Below are 24052 nucleotides of genomic sequence, written 5' to 3' on the forward strand. Positions count from 1 at the left end.
TTTTTGTCAGGCACGATGCCCACAGGACACCGCTGCGGCCGCTGTATGACGGCCCATTCAGGGTTAATGAACCGGGCCAGAAACATTTTGTTTTGGATTTTGGGGGTCGAAGGGAGACTGTGTGTGTTGACAGACTTAAACCTGCACGTTTTTCCGGACGGTAATGTAGTGCCGGCCCAGGCCCCTCGCCGTGGCCGCCCTCCTTCGATGGGGTTGACAAACTCTGGTTTTCCCCCCAGGACTACCCCCGGACCACCGGCGTTTGAGCCTCCTCCTGCCTTTCCTGCTTGCCTTCACCAGCCTCGTTCACAGGATGGACCTTCCTCTGCCTGTTCTCTCCCTCCCAGGTTCAGTCGTTCGGGTCGTTTGCTTAGACCCAGGGTCCTGGACTGAATAGAGACCTAACTGTGTGTTCAGGGGGGGGGGTATGTGTGGCGGACCACCAGGTGGCTCCACTCACACCCAAGTTGAAGGGAAGTGTTGGGGTGGAGATTTTGGCGCTCACTATATGTGAAGTTCTGAGAGTCAGTTAATAAAGTTGGAGTGAGACACTGAGACCTCTCCTGTCATTATTACATACCTCCACAATACCAAGCAAGGCAGGAAAAAAATAAAATGAAAGAATTTGAAGGTGAAATACAAATGTCCAAAATGACCAGTTATATTTTCGACCTCGGAGGGTGACTCCAACAAATCATGAAGAATTAGGTTTACATTTTTGTTCTTGACAGTGCAGATTTCTGACATTTTGTGTAATTTAAGCATGTAACACTTTGATTATTTTCTAACTGGAGTTAGACCTGTGTTTGTAAATGAACCGCCCGATGTTGTGTAGCTTTTCTGGATACTTATTGGGCTACATATTTATTTATCATACAGGCTATACAGTACATAAGATCAAAACTCACATGTTTTATGTAACTAAAGTGTTTAATTATGTGGGTTACAGACAATAATTAAGTTATGTAATTTTGTTTATATGAAAAACGTGTATACTTACTGCATTTGAATAATTTTAACCATATGTAACCACCTGCATATGTGTTTGAAAAAAAAAAGGCTTTGATTTTGCCACCCTAAGAAAATTTCTCTAGATCCGCCCCTGTTTCAATCCCCTGCAGTCTTCACTACTCAGGTTAAACATGATATATAAGTCACTTAGATAACTTAAAAATGTTATTGTTTGGCTTCTTTCAGTGTTTTATTTGTTTCTGAGTAAATCAGTTTGGCTGAAATTAAAGTTCTAGTTTTCACACAGCTGAATAAACGTCAAACAGAAAACTGATTAAACAGAAGTGTGAGATGGTCGAGAGTTTACGCCAGTGTCCTGTTATATTTTAGATAGCAAGGAGCAGACGGCTGAGTTTATTAAATTCCAGCGGTGACGCAGATCTGAAGGCTAGACCATCACATTTCACAGCCTCACACTTCCGGCCTTCTCAGTCTTCGGAGAACCCGGCCCACGTAGACTGTGAAGGCCGGGTCCTGAGGAGGATGGGGCCTCTGAATTGGGACACAGCTAATGTCTCTGGACTGAACCATTAATGAAGCTGTGATGTTATTTTTTCGGGGGGGACTTTATTTTCAAATAACAGTCCACATTCATTCCAAGATGGCTACCAAAATACCAGCTAAAGATGAATGACACTGAACCTTTAGCAAACTTCTTACTGGTATTTTCATTTATGAGAGTTTGTAAATAACAATTAAACAGGAAGTCCTGGACCAGAGGAGATTCTGGAGAAACAGAAACATGAAACAATGGTTCTGACATTCCTCCCAGTCTAACCCACAGCTCTTATACAGAGTTGGTCTTGGTTTTAACCAGCTGCAAGACCAGAGTCTGGAGCTCCTTCAGCTCTGCTCGCAAGGCCTGAAGCTCCTGGGTCTGCCTCTGTAGGATTTGGCGACATTTGTCTTTGTTGTCCTGGTTCTGATTCTGTTTATCATGGTTCTCTTGAAGCTCCTGGCTCTGCTGGCACTTATTCCTCTGGGTCTCCTGCTGGTTCTGCTGGTCCTGGTCCATCTGGACTCTGAATGAGAATCCACATTAGAGAAGCTGAATGAAGAAGAATTGTGTGTCAGTAGTGATGGAGTTCTGCTAATCTCACCGTGGACCTTCTGTGGTCTCCGCCTCCCGCTGCAGGACCAAGAACTGGTCTAGAACCTCCTGCAGACACACAGATACCATGAGAACCTGAAGCACATGACTTTAGATCAGAATTTGTTCTTCAGAAACGCACTTTGATCTGCACTGTAATTCGTCCCATCTCATCATGGTAATGCAAGTTTGTTGTGATGCCATCATCAGAGGGTTCGACCAATGGCGAGCAGTGGCTGGAGATGTACTGGTTGTCGTAGAAATGACGCAGGAGGGGCATGGATTCCTCCACCTGCAGGATGACAGCGGCCTGCTGCATCATAGCATTGGCCTGTGAGTTATCGTGAACCCTAAAACACATAGACACACACACTTGTTCTCTCATTTTAAATAAAGTCAAGATGTGATTTTTTAAAATATATTTTTGTACATAATCCTCTTAAGAATGACTGGGGCATTGTGACATTTTTAACATGAAATGAGGCGACAGAATGTTTGGAATTAGTGGATTTTACTGAGACATAAAGCAGAGAAATCAAATGTATCTTCCTAAAATGTGGCGTTGTTGCTTTGGCTCATTATCCCTCTGCACTTGGAAGTGCTGCATTAGTCTGAATGTGAGCAGAGAGTGTTGACGTGTACACCTCACAGATCATCCTGCTGCTTCTATCAGCAGTTACATTATCAAGAAACACAAAGACTTCTGGAACAATGTCCTTCAGACAGATGAGACCAAAGTGTAGATGTGTGTCCAAAATGCACAGCAGCATGTTTACCTCATAGCAGCTGTCAGCTGGTGGTGCACACATGATTATCCAAGCACTGTCCTTAGAAAATGTGGTTTTCACCATTTCTTCCCGCACAAAACGTAAGATAGTATTTAGAAAGTTGTATTGCATGTGTGTTGTTGCTGCATGTGTTTGATTTAGTAATTTCTGTAACTGTGAGACACTTGCTGCAGCCAATCTTGGCCAGGTCTCCCTTGAAAAAGATTTTTTAACTCTCAATGGGATCTTCCTGGTTAAATAAAGGTTAAAAAAAAAAATAAATAAATAAAATAAAATAAAATGGAAAACTGGCATATAGTTTGAAGTCTTGAACACAAGCTGAAATGGAGACTCAGCATGTCTGCAGCTCGTAGCTATGTCCGCTTAAATCGGTCACATGATTCGGGGGTGCGGCGCGTGTCGACCCCAGCGGGTTAATAACACTCATATTCATTCCATTTCCAGAGTGTAACAACCAACCGCCTGTGCTGAAATCTGAAAATGTCCACGTATTGATTCAAAATGATTGTGTGGGACAATTGTCAGCATCGGTTGCTACTGACAACAAGAAATAAAGCCAGTCCGTGCTATGGGCTAAACCACTTTTTAGTGGTGTGTGTGTGTGTGTGTGTGTGTGTGTGTGTGTGTGTGTGTGTGTGTGTGTGTGTGGAGGAGGGGAGGTAACACTATGCAATATATTTAGTTTTAGAATTTATATTGAGTGTTAATTGCAGCCAGGCTCAAAGTCCAAATGCTAGCTTATTATTTTAAATAAACAGCATTTTGCTAAGCAAACTAGGGTGGCTCTAGGATCATGCCACCCCCGTAGATCCGCCCCTGCTACTCTCACAGCGGCTGTTTATAACAAGCTGAAATGATTATTGACTTCAGCTTGTTGGTGCAGCAGTCCCAGTTTCTGCCCCCCAACATAAAGTTTTATCAAATGCAGGTGTGACCTCTGACCTCTGGAAGGTATCAGTCAGCAGGGCAATCAGCAGGTTAACACACAGGATTGAAGACGTTGCCAGAAACGTCCCACACAGCACAGGAGCCATGACATCATCCACAGCCACCATGGCAGCGTACTCGTACTCGTCCACCAGAGTGATCCGATACAGACTGTACAGCAGGCCCAGGACAGACTGCATGCTGGGAACTGAAGCCATCCCTGGGGGCAGGGTTAACTTACTGTTATCATGATGTCATCAACTACCAACACACCAACCTACTCCCACACACAGACCTCCGAACATGATCCAGAAGCTGCAGGCATACGGGATGAAGATCTCCGCGTAGAGGAACAGGAAACGCATCACATCCCCAACAATCTTCCCCAACATGACGATGAACGGCCCCATCAGCCTGCAAGTACACACTAAACTTTATCTGTGCAATAGCCATACGGTTCTGCAGTAGACTGTAGCTTTTCAGTACCTGAAGCCTCTGACGTGTTTCATGAGTCGCAACCACAGGAAGACAATGGTGATGGAGAACATACGCAAACTCATGGTGTTAAGAATGGTGGACGGTCCAATCACATCGGCCACATGGACACTGAACGATGCAGTCAGCAGAAAGTACACCAGCCAATCAAAGACATTCCTGAAGTCAGAGTGTTGCTTTGTGATTTAAAAAAGTTTTAAATAAAGATTTCATGAATATAACCTCTGAAAAAGCAAATATGCATCTGTATAAACTTCAGAAAAATCACACAAACCCATCAGCATGATCCAACAAGACGACATCTTCAGATATTAAAAAATGAATTAATACAACAGAGAGTTGAGGTTTCTTTAAAATTTGGGAAAGAATAAAGAAACTTTACAAAAGTCAGTTGTGAAAATCTAGTTAATCTAATGAAGAGAAAAACAAACGAAAAGACAAGGACTCAAAATGTAAAATGAAGCACACAGCAGCCAAATGGGTGAGAACACTGACGAGCAGACAGATACCTGGAGAGAACAACATGGGCACAAGTGGAGCTGGGGTGCCGTGGGTGTAGTGAAACTTCCTGTTGGTGTAAAGAAGTCACAGAGGGGTTTGTGTGTCCCAAGGATCCTAGGGGCTATGTTGTCAAGGGGCTTTTGGCCCCTGGTATGGTCTCCCATGACAAATTAGTCCTGATTAGTCCAAATTAGCCCTTTAACAACCTCCGTCTGATTTCTAACCTAACTTTCATTTCTAAAACACTTGAAAAAACGGTTGCAGCTCAACTTCATTCACACCTGCTTAATAATAACATTTACAAGAGATTTCTGGTTTTCGTTCATGTCACAGTACAGAAACTGCTTTACGTGAAGTTACTAATGATCTTCCTCTCGGAGCTGACTCTGGTCTTCTCAACATTCTCGTCCTTTTGGATCTGAGCTCAGCCTTCGACACCATCTCTCACTCCATCCTTCTAAACAGACTTTTCTCTCTCGGCATTTCTGACACACCCCTAGCCTGTTTCCAATCATATCTTCTTGTCCCAGTTTATTCAGCTGAAATCATTCCGCTCTCATCTATTCCTGGTCACTTCTGGTGTACCCCAAGCCTCAGTCTTAGGCCCTCTTCTCTTCATAATTTACATCCTCCCTCTAGGTACCATTTTCCACAAATTTGATCTTCACTTTTTTGCTGAGGTGAATCAGGCCTGATTCCTCCCTCCCACCTTCTTTCCCTACAGAATGCCTATCTGAACTAAAATCCTGGTTCAGCTCTAATTTTCTTAAGCTCAATGAGGATAAAACTGAAATCCTCCTTATTGGCACTGAATCCAACCTAGTGAAGGCTAATCATTTCTCTCTCACTATCGATAACTCCACAGTTTTCCCTTCTCCTCAGGTTAAGAGCCTTGGTGTCATCCTAGACAGTTCACTATCCTTTAACTCTCCCATCAGTAATCTCACCCGTTCTGCCTGTTTCCATCTACACAACATTAACAGGTTACGTCCTTCTCTTTCCATCCAGTCTATGGCTGTCTCCCAATTCAGGGTCTGCAGCCTTAAAGTACGCAGCCTCAACAATCCTCAAGGGCCGTGTACTCTAAGACCGCTAAGGCCGGAAGTGCGAGGCTTGTGAAATGGGACGGTCTAGCCTCCGTTGCGCTGATACTGTTGTTTGTCAATAAAGTTAAAAAAAAAAAGCCTCCGTTGCGCTGCCCAGGTTTCCTAGCAACCATGATACTAACAGCTGGAAATGTGTCGTACAGCTTTGTTTGACAGAAATGAAGGAGAAAATCTTTTGTTCATTTGTTTCTTTCTACATGAGCTTTGATCATTCTCTGTAGGATTAAGCTCAGCTACTGAACGGCGTATATTTTAAAGTAAAGACTTTAAAACCAAGTTAGTACAAACGTCACTAATGTCACATGACTTTGCCGACATGTGGCCAACAGTAATGTTTAATGGTATTAAACATTTGCACATAAATAAGTGACATAATATTCAGTACTTACTTTTCACAGTTTACTCTTCGGCCGCTCCGCTTCTGCCGTCTGCGGCAGAATTCTCCACACCGACTGCCGCGCTATGAATTGTGGGATATATGGGACCACGAAGTCTACTCTGCCACAGCCTTAAAATTCAGGGAAATGAAGGAGGCATTTCAGGGCCGCATTTCGAGCAGCCTTTGAATTGGGACAGCCTTCGGCGCGCCGCTGTGACGTAATCGGCCTTGAAATGCGGCCTTTAAGGCTGCAGACCCTGAATTGGGAGACAGCCTATGTCCATTCTTGTCCTCCTGCCTTGACTGTTGTAATTCTCTCTTTCATGGTCTCCCCCAAAAATCCCTCCATCAGCTTCAACTGGTTCAGAACTCTGCTGCTCGCATTCTCACCAGAACCCCTCCTACCAGCACATCACCTGTTCTTCAGGAACTTCACTGGCTCACAGTGAAATTCTGGATAATGTACAAACTTCTTCTGCTCACCTTCAAGGCCATTCATAACCTCGCACCTCCTTACCTTTCTGACCTGTTATGCACTACCTTTTCTGCCCGCTCACTTCGATCTTCTTCTTCTATCCAGCTTACTGTGCCTTCCTTCCGCCTCATCACCAGAGCTGCTCTGCTCTCAGGCGGTGGAACTCTCTGACCCCACATATAAGAAACATTGCTTCTCTCCTCCAGTTTAAATCTCAACTCAAAACCCATCTGTTCAAATCTGCAAGTTCACTGTGAACCCAATGTTTGTTAATTTTATCTTGTGCTTTTGTTCTATTGTTCTTCATTTTGTCTTTGTTCTATTATGTGTTTTATTCTATTGTTAATTTTCCTTGGGTGTCTTGTCGGGTGGCTGTAGCTCAGGTGGCAGAGCAGGTCAGCCACTAATCAGAAAGTCGGTGGTTCGATCCCAGGCTGCCTCCTGGCTGCATGCCAAATATCCTTGGGCAAGATACTAACCCCGTGTTTGCCTACTGGTGGTGGTCAGAGGGCCCGGTGGCGCCAGTGTCCGGCAGCCTCGCCTCTGTCAGTGCGCCCCAGGGCAGCTGTGGCTACAATGTAGCTGCCATCACCTGTGTGTGTGAATGGGTGAATGTAGTGTGAAGCGCTTTGGGGTCCTTAGGGACTAGAAAAGCGCTATACAAATGCAGGCCATTTACCATTTGAAAGGTGCTTCATAAATAAAATTTATTATCATTATAAATTTATTGAGTGGGACTTATTTGTCCCACTTGGTCCTTCTTTGCCTGGTGAGGGACCAGGTATGTATGTTGGGGTTTCTCCCAGTGGATGAGAGGATTTCTTCCCTGTGCCTTTGGGTTGGGGAACGGGTCCTGACTGTTGTCTGTGCTTATGCGACAAATGATGGTTTAGCCTTATTGGTGTCCCTGAGTGCTCCACCTGGGGACTCTATTGTCCTACTGGAAGACTTCAGAGCAGTGTTTTGTTGTTGGATTTCTGTGCAAACAGTTTGTCCATAACAAATACCATGTTCGAAGGGTGTCCCTTAGTGCAGAAGACTGAGAAGAGAATCGCCACAGGGCTGTGTGCTTAGTGCACTGCTGTTCACCCTGCTAACACATGCCTGTACTGCACAGTACAGCTCAAATCACATTATCAAGTTTGCAGATGACACAACAGTGGTGGGTCTCATCAACAACGATGAGTCTGAATACAGAGAGGAGGTACAACACCTGGTGGACTGGTATCAGAATAACAACCTGTCTCTAAATGCTCAGAAGACTAAAGAGATGGTTGCTAACTTCAGGAAGAGCTCAATGATCCACACCCCACTGCACATCAACGGGTCTGCTGCTGAGATGGTCAACAGTGTGAAGTTCCTGGGAGTGCACATATCAGCTGACCTCTCCTGGAACCTGAACACCACCACCATCATGAAGAAAGCCCAACAACGTCTTCACTTTCTTAGGAAACTGAAGAAGGCCAGTCTACCTCCTCTAGGGATGGGTATCGAAACCCGGTTCTTGTTGAGAACCGGTTCCCACTGTTTCAATTCCTTGGGATTGTTTGTCATTTTTGCAAACGATTCCCTTATCGATTCCAGTCGCCCCGAATGACGTCAGCACGTTGCGGAGCGTCATTTACCTGGCAGGAAACACAGTGGCTCAAACGCTCAAAAATTTGGTTATACTTTACGAGAACAGATGACAACAGGGCAACTTGCAATACTTGCAAAGTAGATATTTCATTTAAGGTAGGAAACACTACGAATATGCAAAAGCATTTGCTCACAAAACACACGATGACCTTAAATGAATGTCGTGTTTTTAATTCCGCTCGACTCGTGAATCTCAACCCAGCAGCAGCGGTAACGTTTGCACGTCCTCTCCCGTTAATGCGGCAGGTAAATAATCAACTAACAGTGCATGTTATGTTAGTGCGATCTGCCTTATTACAAACCTGCCATTACTGTGCATTTAGTGACCATGATGAGACAGAGTCTGGCTCAGATGCTGGCAGTTCTCGCTGCAGTCTACCGGTAGCGTCTCCTTTCAGGCAGGATAGACGAACGTCACCGAGCAGAGACTCAGTTTGTGGTCAAAGGCTTGCAGCCGTTTGCCACAGCAGGTGATTTTCAGTAAGTGAATGTGTTTAATTGTAGGCAGGGACATTACTGGATATTCTTGTGTAATTGCTACAGAATAATTTATGTTATACTTTGTTATTGCTACAGAAGAATATTTATTTTATTATTTTACATTTACAATTTTTTCCTGGGGGGCCCTGTGACACCCCATTGAAGAGGCTGTGTGTTAGGTTTTGTATTGTTGATTGTCATTTATGCTTAGAAATATTTAACCATATATGCTTAGAGGTGTATAATCAATTTTGTAGTGATAGGATGTGTGATCTTTAGCAGGCTGCAAAGGCTTGGTGTGTATTCCACACTGGAATGCACACCTACATCCTGGGAGCATGAGAAGAGGTCATACCCTGTTTTATTGTTTTATGGCAGGATAAACGTGGCTGTATCTGTTTTAGGCTAAGTGCCTTTTGTTTAGATGAACTGTTGGACTTCCAGACCAGCAGGTTTAGGGAAGTCATTTATGGGGTCACACTCTGATCCCCCCCCCCCCCCCCCCCCCCACACACACACACAGTATTCTTTGTGGAGGTCAAGTGGTGGGACAACACTTGGCTCCAGGCAGGTCTCCCTCATGCATGAGTAACAAGAAGAACTTTGCCTACTTTGTGTCTTGCTTGCTGTGTAATTATATTGTCTTCAACGTTCCAGCGAATAGGTTCAAGCTACAAACCTATCACTGCGGATCTCTTAAGATCTCACTGTTGGGTTTGTAAGGCCACGTTACTCCTAATTTTCTATCTTGTTCAAAGAGAAGATATAAAACAAAGTTCTAAGCTAATCGACCTTAGTGTTCTCCTTTTTTAAAAATAAGAATCAATAAGAGAATCGATAAAGAATCAAATCGTTAAACAGAATCGAAAATGGAATTGGAATTGTAAAAATCTTATCCATGCCCATCCCTACCCTCCTCGCATTCTCACAGCATTTTACCAGGGAACCATTGAGAGCGTCCTCTGCTGCTACATCACTATCTGGTACGGGATCTGCACCCTCGCTGAAAAGAAGTCTCTGCAGTGGATAGTGAGGACAGCAGAGAGGATCATTGGAGGCCCTCTCCCACCCATCTCCCAACTCAACCACAAACACATTATCCGATGTGTGAACAGCATAGTGAAGGACACTTTCCAACCCTCACATGCACTGTTCTCCCTCCTTCCATCTGGCAGACGGTTTCGCAGTATCAAAACTTAACGACCAGACACTGCAAGAGCTTCTTCCCCCAAGCAGGGAAAGCTCTCATCTCACTACCACAAAAGGACTGATAAACACAAACACCCTTATAAATACCTTACAATACTCATCAAAAGACTTAAACTTACACAATCCACCTGCTTAATATGCCTGTTTGCACACATCTAAATTATACTACATTTGCACATTTTGCACGTGTCTTTGTCATGTCTCGTCTGTAAAATCCTGACAATAACTTGAACCTGGTATTCAATACCGCTGCACAATCCACTTTGTATTGTCTCTGTCCTGTCTTTCTTTATCATACAGCTAGTATTGTGTAGTTAGTGATTAGTACCTTAATTGCCTTACCTTAATTTTACCTAAATTTAGCACGTTATTTATTTGTAAATCCCAGTTTTATATCTCTTGGAGATATATCTTTAATATACTTATAAATGCACCATGGAAGGCTTGGGGTGAAACAGTATACTGTGTATACTGTTGTATTGACAATAAAGCTCTTGAATCTTGAATTGAATCTTGAATCTGGGCTTCTCTGCTTAGGCTGCCCCCGCTACCCATGCCCCGAATAAGTGAATGAAGAAGAAGTGGATGGATGAAGAAAAATTGCTGTGATAAAGAAGGAAATCTGTCAGCACAACTCTTTAAACTATAAGAAATAAATGAGTGAAATTACAGAAAAAGGTCTGCTAGCTCATTGCGCACACTGTTCAGATTTTTTTTTCTAACTATACAGACTTGTGCTCTTTATGATTATTGCAGAAAGTGAAAAACAGAAACTATTCTGTCATTTAATGGTTTATGGCTTCATGACTTTGTGTTGTATGAATGGCCATAAGGGAGGTTTTTATCAGAAGGAAAAGCTGTAAAAGTTATTGAAACACAGTTAAAAGTTCAACATTCCTGCTTGTGCTTATTTACGGAGAGCAGCAGATTAAACAAATTAAGAATTATAAATTGTAATTATAATTATGAATGGCTAGAAGCGCACTATCAGGCCTGTGAGACTCATTCAGACTCCAAGCCATGGCTCTGTGCTACATGCACACATTTCTGCAACGCTGCCATTCAAACACACTTTATGTATAGTTTATTTTTTTGTAATAGTAAATTTTTGACAGAGGCGAGGCAGCCGCGCCTCTGTCAGTGCGCCCCAGGGTGGCTGTGGCTACAATGTAGCTTGCCATCACCAGTGTGTGAATGTGTGTGGGTGGATGACTGGATATGTAAAGCACTTTGGGGTCCTTAGGGACTAGTAAAGCGCTATATAAATACAGGCCATTTACCATTTAATATTCAATACTGAACTGCACATTTATTCTCTTTCAAGGAAGCAATTTTCTCTTTATCCAGCTGCTATTTTTAAAAAATGATGCACTTAGCTTCTCATTCTCAACAATCACAAAAGTACAGCCAGATGCTCTTTTGACATTTTCACTCTTTTCTCTTATCTACCCCCTGCTCAGCTGATGATGAATTTCTTCCTTTTTCATTGATCCATGCAAATGATCATTTAAAGATCACACCAACCATATTTTAACCTTTTCTGAGCTTTTTCTCCGCCTCCTTCAGTGGATTAATGTGGACTGATACTAGATACTAGATAGTAGATACTAGAGCTGAACCTGATTTCTCTGCGTTATACTTTTGATGGTGGGGGTTTCAATGTCCTGATTTCTTGCTGTGATATTGATCTGCACACCTGATGTCCATCGTGATGCAGATACTCTTTCTGATTGCTCTGACCATGCATTCACACTGGGACATAGTGAAGCTAAAATGTAATAAAGTGATTGTTTCACACATGATTACATTTGGTTTTTGTTCTGTGTGTGTGTGTGTGTGTCAGTACCACAGGTCCCGGCAGTAGCTTCCTCTCTTCCTGTCAACCAGTTTGAACTGGTTTAGTAGAAACTCTCTCTCCTGTAAACACAACATACACCTGAAACGTCAAAGGAGCTTGCAAAGAAAAGCGTCTGGACTTCTTTAAGTTGCTTGAAGACGTTTCACCTCCCATCCGAGAAGCTTCTTCAGTTCTAAGGTCAGATGGTGGAGAGTCCCAGATATAAACCTAGTGGGAGTTTCCCTCCACAAAGGGACAAAAGGACCCCCTGATGATCCTCTAATCGCCTGAGCCAAGGTGTGAAACTGGGTGTGGGTCCCAATCAGCCAGAGTTTCGGGTGTGTTCATTGTGAAACCTGGCCCCACCTTATCATGCGAATTCCTGAGGTCAGCTGGCCCAGGATGTGAGTGGGCGTTAAAGCGTCTGGGAAGGGATCTCAAAACTGGATTATAGATGGCAGACAGTTGGTGTCGTAAACCCCGCCTCTGTTCAAAGATGGTCGCTCACAGTGGACATAGATGGCTTCTTTCACTCCTCTTTCAAACCATCTGTCCTCTCTGTCCAAAATGTGAACATTGGCATCTTCAAAAGAGTGACCTTTGACCTTTTTTAAATGCAGATGGACTGCTGAGTCTTGTCCTGTGGAGGTGGCTCTTCTGTGTTGTGCCATGCGCTTGTGAAGTGGCTGTTTGGTCTCTCCAATGTAGAGGTCTGGGCATTCCTCGCTGCACTGTACAGCATACACCACATTGTTAAGTTTGTGTTTTGGAGTTTTGTCTTTCGGGTGAACCAGTTTTTGTCTGAGCGTGTTGCTGGGTCTGAAATACACTGGGATGTCATGCTTGGAGAAAACTCCTGAGTTTCTCTGATACACCTGATACATAGGGGATGACAATGTTGTTGCGTCTGTCTTTCTTATCCTCCCTTGCTGGTGTCTGATCTTCTTTTCTGTGCCTCTTTGCTGACTTTAAGAACGCCCATTTAGGATATCCGCACGTTTTGAGTGCTTCCTTTACATGTGTGTGTTCCTTCTTTTTTCCTTCAGGCTTAGAGGGAACATGTTCTGCCCGGTGGTGTAGGGTCCTAATTACTCCAAGTTTGTGTTCCAAAGGGTGATGGGAATCAAAGAGGAGGTACTGGTCCGTGTGTGTGGGCTTCCGGTAAACTTCGATGTTGAGGTTGCCGTTCTCTTCAATGTGCACAGCGCAGTCCAGGAAACGCAAACAGTCGTCCTTTGTGTCTTCCCTGGTGAACTTGATGTTTTTATCCACAGCGTTAATGTGCGCAGTGAAGGATTCCACTTCTTGTGTCTTGATTTTGACCCAGGTGTCGTCCACATATCTGTACCAGTGGCTGGGTACTCTTCCTTTGAAAGAGCCAAGAGCCTTCCTTTCCACTTCCTCCATGTAAAGGTTGGCTATAATAGGTGACACGAAGGAGCCCATGGCACAGCCATGTTTTTGTCTGTAGAAGCCTTCGTTGTATTTGAAATATGTAGTGGTGAGGCAGAGGTCTAACAGTGTGCAGATCTGATCGGGTGTGAAGTTGGTCCTGTCTTCCAAGGAGCTTTCTTCTTGTAGTCGTTTTCTGACAGTCTCCACGGCCTCCGTGGTGGGTATGCAAGTGAAGAGAGAGACTACATCAAAGGACACCATGGTTTCATCTGGATCCAGGGGAAGTTTCTGGACCTTGTCGGTGAAGTCGGTGGAGTTCTTGATGTGGTGTGGGGTGTTCCCCACGAGAGGAGCAAGGATGGTAGCAAGGTGTTTAGCAATGTTATAAGTGGCTGAGTTTATGCTACTGACTATGGGTCTGAGTGGGACAGCTTCCTTGTGGATTTTAGGAAGTCCGTAAATGCAGGGTATGGCATCCCCTGGGTAAAGGCGGTGATATGTAAGGTGGTCAATAATTTTGTCCTTTTCAAAGTCTTGAAGGCAAACTATAACTTTCTTTTTGTAGCTGCTTGTGGGGTCTCGCTTTAAGGCTTCGTAGGTATTGTTGTCACTGAGGAGAGTAGTGATCTTTGTATGGTAATCTGTAGTGTTTAGGACCACGGTACATCTTCCCTTATCAGCTGGTAAAACAGTGATGTTGTGGTCTTTGCTCAGGGAAGCAACGGCCTTCTTTTCTTGTATTGTGAGGTTGGATGGAGGGACTTTGGCACTGGAGAGCGTGGCTGAGACTTTCATCCTGATTTGCTCTGCTTCTGTCTGTGATAATTTATTAATCCGTATGGCAGATTCTGTGGCTGTGATGAGGTCCACTATGGGCAACTGTTGTGGAGAAATGGAAAAATGTAGTCCTTTGGCTAATACTCTCTTTTCAGGTTCAGTGAGAATCCTGTCTGAAAAGTTCTTAACCCATTTCTCCTGACTGTCTTCAGGTGTGTTTTCTTCTCTGGGTTGTGTAGGTTCAGAATGAGGAGTGTGTGTTTTTGAAAGCAAGGTGTGAAATTTCCTGCGTTGTCTTTCTTTTCCTTTAGAGTGTTGGGCCCGCTGAGCCTTGTCCACAAACTTGTAAACCTCTTCTAAGATTGGAGAGGGTAGAAGGGTTTCCAGTTCCTGCAGGGTCTGGCTGATCTTGATCTGGAGGGCATCTATAGTGAAATGGACCTGTCTTATCCTTTCACTTAAAAGGTGATTTTGTGCTCTCTGTAGAATCAAGTCTGCTCTGTATCCCCTGACAGTGGATCCAAGGCGCAGGCTCTTAGGAACAACTCTGCTTTGTCTACATCTGGGACTCTCCACCATTTGACCTTAGAACTGAAGAAGCTTCTCGGATGAGAGGTGAAACGTCTTCAAGCAACTTAAAGAAGTCCAGACACTTTTCTTTGCAAGCTCCTTTGACTACGATGACCTGGATGACTGAGAACCTTCACAGACATACACCTGAAATATCTGATACTTCCTGTTCCTGTCCACCACATCATCCTGATTCCTACCTGTGGCCACATGGGATGTGAGCAGCTCAGGTCACTCTGGAGACGATGCTTCACCAACTGCTGCCAGAGGTGGAGCTTTTTCCTTGAGCGCAGGATGTCCCGCACATCCCTTAGCACTTCCTCTAGGGTCAACAGGAGCGCCAAGACCACAAAGAGGACACACCACCAGTCCTGAGACAGACAGGTGTAACATAAATGTTAGAGTAACGCATGTGAGAGATACACAGGTGACACATAGATAGATAGGTTAGGTGTGACAGACAGGTTACCTCGGGGAGGACATAACGATCAGGTGAGTCTCGGTGGACAGACACTGAGATAGCGACAGTCGTCCAGGAAACATTAAACAGGAAGTTAAGGATAAGGAGAAGCCATGCCCCAAACCTGTCAGCAGGACAGACAGACATGCAGGTAGAAAAGTGTCCTATCACCTGACATAACCGTCAGTCAGAGAGACTTTACCTGCCGTAGAGATTCCATTTGACGTGGATCAGTTTGAGGAAGACGGGATTCATGATGAGATCAAGTTTCTCCTCCTGAATCACCATCTGCAGCTTGAACAGATACAGGTACAGCTGATGTCCGACTGCATTTATAGCACGTAAAATAAAATCCTCTGTGCACTGATGCCATCAAACAAAAATAACCTGCACTGGTTCTTAAGCTCCGTCAAGCAGTGCTGTGCAAAAGTCTTGAGCCATTGCTTATGTATTTTATTTTGTTCCTCTTTGGACATTGGCTGCTTTTCACTCATGTTCAGTACAGTCCTTGTACCTGACCATTTTCACTGGATGGTTTTGGTTATTGACCCTCTGAACTCTGACCCATGAATTATTCAAGCAATGACTCCTAGCCCAAGGATGATGAGAATTGTGTTGACACATACTAGAAGCCGTTTTAAGTAGTGTAGTGGTAGTGGCTCTACTCCAGGCTCCTGCCCTGTTGTAAGGCTGAGCCCAGATCCTCTGCAGAGGAAGCTTGTTTCTGCTTCATTTATCTTCAGTCTTATACTTTTGGTCACTAAGCACAGCTTGTGAGCTAGTGATGTGTCGGTCACGAGAGAAACGGCTCTTAGAGCTGGATCTTTGAAGTGAACAACGCGAGTCGGCTCCTTATTGGGAGCTGTGGGGTTTTTTTTTCTTTCTCTCTCACTTTTTTCCGCTTCACTCCGCATGCAAGCCTTGTGCTTTGCGCTGGGAAGAGGGGGGAGGGGCGGTAGTTACACTCGCAGTAGCACAGGATATATGATTTATTTATTACATTTTATGCGGAGTGAATAAATAAAAGTATATTTATGGTGGCCCCTAGAGAAAAAGCACGTACAAACTCCAAAACACGTACGAACTCCAAAACACGTACGAACTCCAAAACACGTACAAACTCCGAAGGACATACAAACTCCGAAGCAGGTAAATACTCCAAAACACGTAAAAACTCGAAAAAACTTACGAACTCCAAAACACGTACAAACTCCAAAACATATACAAACTCCGAAGCACGTACAAACTCCAAAACACGTACAAACTCCGAAGCACGTACAATCTCCAAAGCACCTACGAACTCCAAAACACGTACGAACTCCAAAACACGTAAAAACTCCAAAACACGTAAAAACTCCGAAGCACGTACGAACTCCAAAACACGTAAAAACTCCAAAACACGTACGAACTCCAAAACACGTAAAAACTCCAAAGCACAAACAAAACACAACAGAAGTGCTCCAGTATGCTAGGGCGCAGTGTTGAGCTTGTTACCTAGTGGCTACATAAGCCAAGAATTACCAATGACCGGATTTGGTGTGTGGTAGTAACAGGTAAATAAACATTTTTTTAAAAATTATTTGAATATATATGAGTGCTTGTGTATAAATTACAGATGGCACGATACCACTTTTTTATGTCCGATACGATACCGATATCATAAATTTGGATATCTGCCGATACCGATATGAAGCCGATATAGTGTGTTTTTTAATCAATAAAACTTTTTTAAATATCTTGCTGCATTTTGTATAAGTTCATACTCAAGTTTAAATAAAAAACAACAATAATACTATTCTGTTATACCTGTATGTAAAAAATACACTGCACCCAAAATATTTCATAGTTTAGCAAAACTGATCAATCTAATAAACTTAAACCTGCTCCATCCTTCCTATTCTGGTATTTTAAAGAGTACTTAGCAGAAATATTAAGCAACCTAAATAATAGGGTTCCAACTCCCAGCAAAAAAAAATAGGGAACCACCCCCCACCCTCCGCCTCATGATGCTTAATCGACGTAATCAACGTTAATTTGATGCAGTGTGAAAAAAAAATGCACAGAAATAAATTATTTTTCAAGAATAATTAAATAGATTCAACATCTTTCTTCAACAGAACTGCAGACTGCACAGATGGTATCTTCCCAAAGGAAAAAATACTATAGCTTACTAGGATATATTAGACTTAACAGTTACTATATACAGTAATGGACTTCTATACATTTTAGATCAGATTAAAACTTGGGTGTAAGATTCAGATAAATATTTATTAAAAGCTAGACATTTTAAATGAGAATAAGACAGAAAAGTATGTCTTTGTGCCCCCTTTTCCCTGTTAATGCCCTATCGGCCCCCCTTTGCTAGATCCGACCCTGCACAGTTACCAGCCGTCAGCTGCGTAGAAAAAGAACCTGGTGTAGAAAGTAATATTAAATAAATTCTAACAACAGCTTATCAAGGTTAAACGTGCTGCTGTTGTTCAGCCGCTGGTTTCCTCTTTCTGGTGCAAAAACAAACAAGAGAGACGGACTCGCGACAGAAAAGCCGATCAGCTGATCATTGTTCAGTTTCATGATTGAAGTAGCAGCAAGAAGAGGCAGTCGCTCCATATATCGGTTGTTAAGCTTAACGTGGGAATGCTTTACAAACATTCAGAGATGAACTTACACACTTGCTTTACTTCTCTCTGGGATAACTTCCTCGGAGATGAAATGCCGGTTTGGTAGCGAGGCTACAAATACACACAGCCGTTCTATCACGTGACACATACTGCTGCAACGTGCTACGGTTATGAGGCGAGTTACGCCGTGTCGCAAGTTTTGTGAGGTGCTTTTTTTGATATTTAATGGATTGGATTACATTTTTTATTTCTCTCCGATATCCGATCCAGTAATTTACGTCAGTATCGGACCGATACCGATACGTAATATCGGATCGGTCCATCTCTAGTATAAATACACAAACAATACACATATGCTTTCAATTGTGTAATTTAAGTGATGTAGTTAGCTCTGTTTTGGAATTTCAGTTAACGCTAGAAATGTGTTTTGCCGTTCGTATGTGCTTTGTCTCTAGGGGCTACCGTATATATTTATATATAAACATATATAAATAAAACCACTTTTTTTTACATTAGTAATTCCTTTTGTGCATAATTTTATATTATTGTTAATAATAAATTAATTAAAGCAACAAAACAACCTGAAGAGCCGGCTCTTTTTAGTGAGCCGAGCCAAAAGAGCCGGTTCTCCAAAAAGAGCCGGAAATCCCATCACTATTGTGAGTGTAGATGAGGGTGGGAGTAGATCAGCTGGTAAATGGACACCTTTGGTTTCACCAAAGCTACAGTGTCACTGCAGTCATGGTGCTAAACTATGTGTTGACATGTGTCTGCCCTCACTTAAACAAGAACCCAACATACTTAAACTCCTCCACTTTGTCCCTGTTCTGGAGTACGGCCTCCACCCTTTTCCTATTGAGGACTATGACCTTAAACCTGAGGCGTTCTCTTTTCTGCCCTTCACGCTCGGCAGTGAACCATCAGGATAGCTCAATGAGGCTAAAATAACCGCATCAACACAAAAAGCAGAGCGGTGATCCCAAGGCCACAGAGTAGATGTGTACCCACACCATCATACATCCTTCAGAGGACGAGGAGTTGATCCAAAGAGCTGTTTAGAACTTCAGACAGGCACTTAGTGAAGGAACCTGACTCAGTCATGTAGACGCCCCAACTCCCAGTAAACATCTGCATCATCATCATTTTTTTTTCTACAGTTTGATCCTAATTTTAGTTTAAGAGGACACTAATCCATGAGTAATATTATAGGATGCCTTATTAAATCATGGGGATCCCTCCGGACAAGATGATTTTTTTTCTTTAAATGTAGCTCAGGTGGTGCTAATGGGGATGCCGAGGTTTGAATCCCTTCACTTACTGTTGAAACTTACCGGAGACATTGGCTCACCGACCCACACACCTACAGACAGACAGAGGGGTGTTAGGCAAGACCAGCAGCTGTAATATCAACACTACTGCAGAAGTACTACTGCAGCTGTGAGGCTGCTGTACGCCAGACTGCACACTGTAGTATCACCTGACAGCTGGTCCTCAGGTGAGTGTAGTTCTGGTTCCAGCAGGTTCAGGTAGTAGTAGTGCTGCCTGGTCATTCGGTCGAAAACATGGAACTGACTGAGAGCCAGCTGAGCCTAAACACAACCACATGTTACATAACAATGTCTGTGAACGAATCACAGCTGTGTTGTTTTTATGTGGGACGTTATACCACTGGGCTCATCCGGCCAATCAGAGCTGTTATACAGAACTGTCCATCAGAGTCCTTCAGCCCCGCCTCCGCCCCGAGCTCCAACAGCACACGAGCTGCATCACTACGCTCTGAAGACACAAAGAGATGATTACAATCAGACAGTGGGAAGGAAAAATTTCCTCTTGACAGGAAGACACCTCTGGCAGAACCAGGCTCAGGAAGGGGCGGGGCCATCTGGAGGTTAGCAGAGGAAGATGCAACAAAGAAGTACTGTGGAAGAGAGCCAAGGGTTAATAATAACGAATAATCAAATGCAACGAAGTAAATAAGTGAAAAGCTGACTGAAGAAGAAACACCCAGTGCATCATGGGAATCCCCCGGCAGCCTACACCTGTTGTGGGTCCGCAGTCCAGCCCTAACTATATGCTTTAACAAAAAGGAAAGTTTTAAGCCTAATCTTAAAAGTAGAGATAGTGTCTGTCTCTGAAATATCTTATTATAGAAAAGTTAGACATATTTTCCTAGCATGTGCTTAATTTTGCTTGGTAAGAATATGGTTTCTTTTTAGACAAAAAATACGAAAAAATGTTCAGAAACAAAGTTTTTTTTTTTACTTTCTTGAAAATCGATTTTTGCAGTGCAGTTTTTTCTTGTACAGACTTTTAAAAACATGGACAGGAAACTGGTCCAGTAGCTAGCACCACTCCCTCCATCAAGAAGGTTCTGAGTTCAACTCCAGCATCTGCCTTGTGCCTCCCCTCTGGGTTCTCTCCCACAGTCCAAAGATTGAAGTTAATCGCTTATTCCAAATCGTCCACAGGCAAGACTGTTAGCCCTGTGACAGACGGGTGACCAGAAGATCCTTCCTCTCAAAGTGAAAAAGAAACAACACTGAAAGCATTACTGACGGGTTTGTTTTCAGTTGATCTGACTTCAAACATACTTGTCTACATAATTTTTCTTATTTCAAGAAATCTTATCGAGTGTAATTATCTTATTTCACTTATTATAGTCAGGATCTTCTTTAAAGTCAATTATTATTTTTCCTTATTTCTAAACAGGCAATTTTTGCAGTGTGTGTCAGTGGTACCTGCGTTAGCGGCGAGCTGCAGTGGTGTCCTGCGTTTGTAGTCGGTGCAGCTGATGGAGGCTCCGGCCTGCAGCAGAAGCCTGATCGAACCGACGGCATCATTCTTCGCAGCGTAGTGAAGCGGGGTCTGCTTGTCCAGAAAGGTGCGAGCCTCCGGATCAGCTGATCATAACACACATGCAGTCATGTGACTCTATCACATGACTTCCCATCACACACTGTTCATGCTTTAGTGTCCACAGACCTTTTCGGTCCAGCAGGAACTGCACCATGTCCTGATAGTCCAGCGCCGAGGCCACATGCAGCGCAGTGACTCCAAACTGATCTGGCCGCAGGAGGTCTGAGCCCCGGTCTAGGAAGAACCGCATCACATCCACGCTCCACGCTCTGGAGATCTGAACACACACGTACCTGCATTAGTTCTCTGCAGACACACACCTGTACCACACAGACACAGCACAAGCTCTCCAGAAGCTCTCAGTGACCGTCCTGCAGGTGTGTGAACAAACGGCTAACAGGGCAGAAGTGACTTCCCGTGTGACCTCGTGCAGGACGGTCTGTCCATATCTGTCTGAGGCGTTCGGATCAGCTCCGTCTGAGATCGCCCGGTCCAGAAGCTGAAGGTCCACCTGAACAAACACACAAACATGAATACAAACAGAGGAAAAGAAAAATGGTTTGATTTTATACGGACACTTCTCACTGATTGTTACCTGGTCAGTGTCCTGGTTGGTTGCAGCCAGATGTCTGAAGTGATCGAGCAGTTTTTTGTTGAGTTGTTGGTTTTTGTTGATGTTGTCTATTTTGTCCCTCTGCTCTTTGTCATCTTCATCATCCTCAGCCAGACCACAGTATTTGACCTCCACCTGAAATCCTGAAAAAGAAGCTTTGATGAAGACCAAACTCAGACTTGTTGCAACGACTGAGCTCAGCTGGACTTACCTGTAAGCTTTCTTCTTTTCTGCCTCCAGCGACCTCTGTAATAAGACACCCACCAAGCTGCTGCTGACACAGAGGACCTGGATCCCTGTGGACACCCTGATTCCTGAGGACAAGTAAATACCTGAGGACACCTGGATACACTGTTTTTTCTGCTAAAGTCTGTTAAAGACACCCACCAAGCAATCGAATAAAGTTTTTATGAGTACAAATATTTTTAAGCACTGAGGAGTTAAGCTCCAGCTGGCTGCATATGAGGAAAATCCCACTCACCTGGACGGTTCTTCCTGTCATGTCCTCCAGCTCCAGTCCAGTATTACATAGACCCCCCTGGGCTCCTCTCTTCATCCTGCTTCTGATGTACCTCTGAGCTCTCTGCTGGTTTCAGTTGACGAAAACAAACCTTTAAAGTCAGCTGATGGTGACGTGTTGCAGCTCAAAGGTTTATGGTTTATCTTATCAGTGGGTGGAGATTGTTCCACCTCGGTCCACGTTCAGGTGTTGACCCAAGGTTCAAGCAGACGAGTATGATATATGATATGCTTCAGTTTTACTTCTTTGTTAGTAGAAAAAAAACAAAAGCTGTACAAATTCTTTGTTTTCCTGTTTAGTCACATAATGAATCTGAGCTGTCTCCTAAACATCAATGATGTGCTCCCCATCGGTCCCAACACGAGGACCAGATTCAGAGCGTGAATGAACTCATTTTAATACAAAAAGCATCTGTGCAAACTCATAAAGGGCTTCATATATAGTTAGAGCTTTCTTTCTCTTTCACTCTTTCTCACACACACACACACGCCAACTTCAAACCACCAAGACTTCAGCAGGGACCAAACAAAGCCAACTGATGTGACCTCTGCATGAGCCTAAAGTTGCTCAGAAATCCCAAGAAGTTTATTCTGTTCATCTGGACGTTTTCAGTGTGAGAAACGTTTCGTCATCACGTCACCTTCTTGATCAGTGGTTGTTGATCAATGGTCATGACAGTTTGCATATCATAAACTGATATGCAAACCACTGTTCATTCAGTGGTGCTGGTTTCAGTCATTGTGTTAATGTCCTGTTTAAGGTTGGAAACCTGCAGTCAGCTGAGACTGAAGATGGCACCTTACGGTGGCCCCTAGAGACAAAACATGTACAAACTCCAAAACACGTATAAAATCCAAAACACTTACAAAATCCAAAACACTTACAAAATACAAAATTCAATTCAATTTAATTCAATTTTATTTATATAGCACCAAATCACAACAAAAGTCGCCTCAAGGCGCTTTATATTGTGAGTAGATCGTACAATAATAGATACAGATAAAAACCCAACAATCATATGACCCCCTATGAGCAAGCACTTTGGCGACAGTGGGAAGGAAAAACTCCCTTTTAACAGGAAGAAACCTCTGGCAGAACCAGGCTCAGGGAGGGGCGGGGCCATCTGCTGTGATTGGTTGGGGTGAGAGAAGGAAAACAGGATAAAGACATGCTGTGGAAGAGAGACAGAGATTAATAACAGATATGATTTGATGCAGAGAGGTCTATTAATACATAGTGAGCGAGAAAGGTGACTGGAAAGGAAAAACTCAATGCATCATGGGAATCCCCGACAGCCTACGTCTAATTCACTGAGGAGATGATGGAGCGGGTCAATGCTGGGCTCAGATCTACCCCCCGGCCCAATCCCTTTTTGTCCCCCATAAACCCCCCACCAGAGCGGCCAAAGGTTCGCCATCGAGCCCCACCCTCAACAGAGCAATCGAAGTCACATTGCCCAGCCTCGCCCCCCTTAGTTCCTCCTTACCACCTTCATGCTTTGTCTCCGCAGTCTGATGTGTGATGTGTGGAGGGTCCGGGCTGCGAGGATTATGGCAGTGGTGACTTTTCCCAGGAGAAGCTGGGACCCTGTTAACTAGAAGGTTTTAAAATCTCTGTACTTTTAGGTGACAGAAGGAGACATGTGGCCTGGTCAAAACACAGAGAGCTGCACTCTAAAAGATCTTTAAACATAGTAAACATACCTTGTGTGCCACAGACTGCTCCCAAACACGAGGGGACAAGTAATACCTCTAAAACACTTAAGTTGGCTTTATTAAACGTTAGATCTTTAGCTGGGAAAACATTTTTAATTAATGATTTAATCACTGAGCACAGCCTTGATTTTATGTTTTTAACTGAAACTTGGTTGGACCAAAGTAACAGTGGAGCTGTTCTCATCGAGACGACCCCTCCTAACTACAGTTTTATCAGTGAGGCCAGGGTGAGCAGGAGAGGAGGAGGGGTTGCTGTCTTATTTAATGAATCATTTCAATGTAAGCAGCTATCTCCTGGAAGTTTTCAGTCTTTTGGATATGTGGCTTTACAGCTGAAGGCCCCATCCAAAGTTGTGTTTCTTAATGTTTACAGGCCTCCCAAATACTGCACAGACTTTTTTAATGACCTCAGTGAACTGCTGTCTGTGATCTGTGTTGATTTCGACTGTGTAATTATTGTTGGGGATTTTAACATCCATGTGGACAACCCTCAGGACAAAGGGACTAAAGACCTGAGTAACACTCTGGGCAACTTTGGGCTGACTCAGCATGTAACAGAGGCCACACATAATAGAGGACACACTCTCGA

General features: G+C 43.6%; 1 protein-coding gene across 3 annotated transcripts; it reads right to left on the minus strand.

The window, feature by feature from the left end:
* Window positions 1–680: 680 nt before the first annotated feature.
* On the minus strand, window positions 681–21839 carry LOC146561765 (uncharacterized). Of its 3 annotated transcripts, none has more exons than XM_085243056.1 (19): window positions 21710–21839; window positions 21440–21542; window positions 21211–21371; window positions 21040–21126; window positions 20742–20892; window positions 20498–20659; window positions 19426–19535; window positions 19237–19348; window positions 19091–19119; window positions 15341–15426; window positions 15148–15262; window positions 14879–15049; window positions 11946–12016; window positions 4303–4470; window positions 4112–4230; window positions 3832–4036; window positions 2244–2451; window positions 2112–2170; window positions 681–2033 (listed from the first exon to the last, which is right to left on the minus strand). In XM_085243056.1, the coding sequence occupies exons 1-19, from the start codon at window positions 21782–21784 to the stop codon at window positions 1799–1801; spliced, it is 2427 nt and encodes an 808-aa protein (XP_085099182.1). In that variant the 5' UTR covers window positions 21785–21839; the 3' UTR covers window positions 681–1798. The 3 variants fall into 3 exon arrangements, with proteins under 3 accessions (XP_085099182.1, XP_085099183.1, XP_085099180.1); XM_085243057.1 differs by having other exon boundaries at window positions 4303–4422; window positions 15341–15432; XM_085243054.1 differs by having other exon boundaries at window positions 682–2033; window positions 15341–15432.
* Between the last annotated feature and the right edge of the window lie 2213 nt (window positions 21840–24052).

The sequence above is a fragment of the Mchenga conophoros genome, linkage group LG13 (assembly GCF_057382185.1).
Source record: "Mchenga conophoros isolate Kocher_MC1m ecotype Shallow Benthic linkage group LG13, M_conophoros_male_GT1.1, whole genome shotgun sequence".
Taxonomy (NCBI): domain Eukaryota; kingdom Metazoa; phylum Chordata; class Actinopteri; order Cichliformes; family Cichlidae; genus Mchenga; species Mchenga conophoros.

What these genes read in the sequence shown, in the direction of transcription:
- LOC146561765 (XM_085243054.1), bottom strand. Translation starts at nt 21,784, where the DNA reads ATGAAGAGAGGAGCCCAGGGGGGTCTATGTAATACTGGACTGGAGCTG. An exon ending in ATCGTTATGTCCTCCCCGAG is followed by an intron (nt 15,050 to 15,147) that starts GTAACCTGTCTG and finishes TGTCTGTCTCAG; the next exon opens with GACTGGTGGTGTGTCCTCTT. An exon ending in GAATTACAGTGCAGATCAAA is followed by an intron (nt 2,171 to 2,243) that starts GTGCGTTTCTGA and finishes GTGTGTCTGCAG; the next exon opens with GAGGTTCTAGACCAGTTCTT.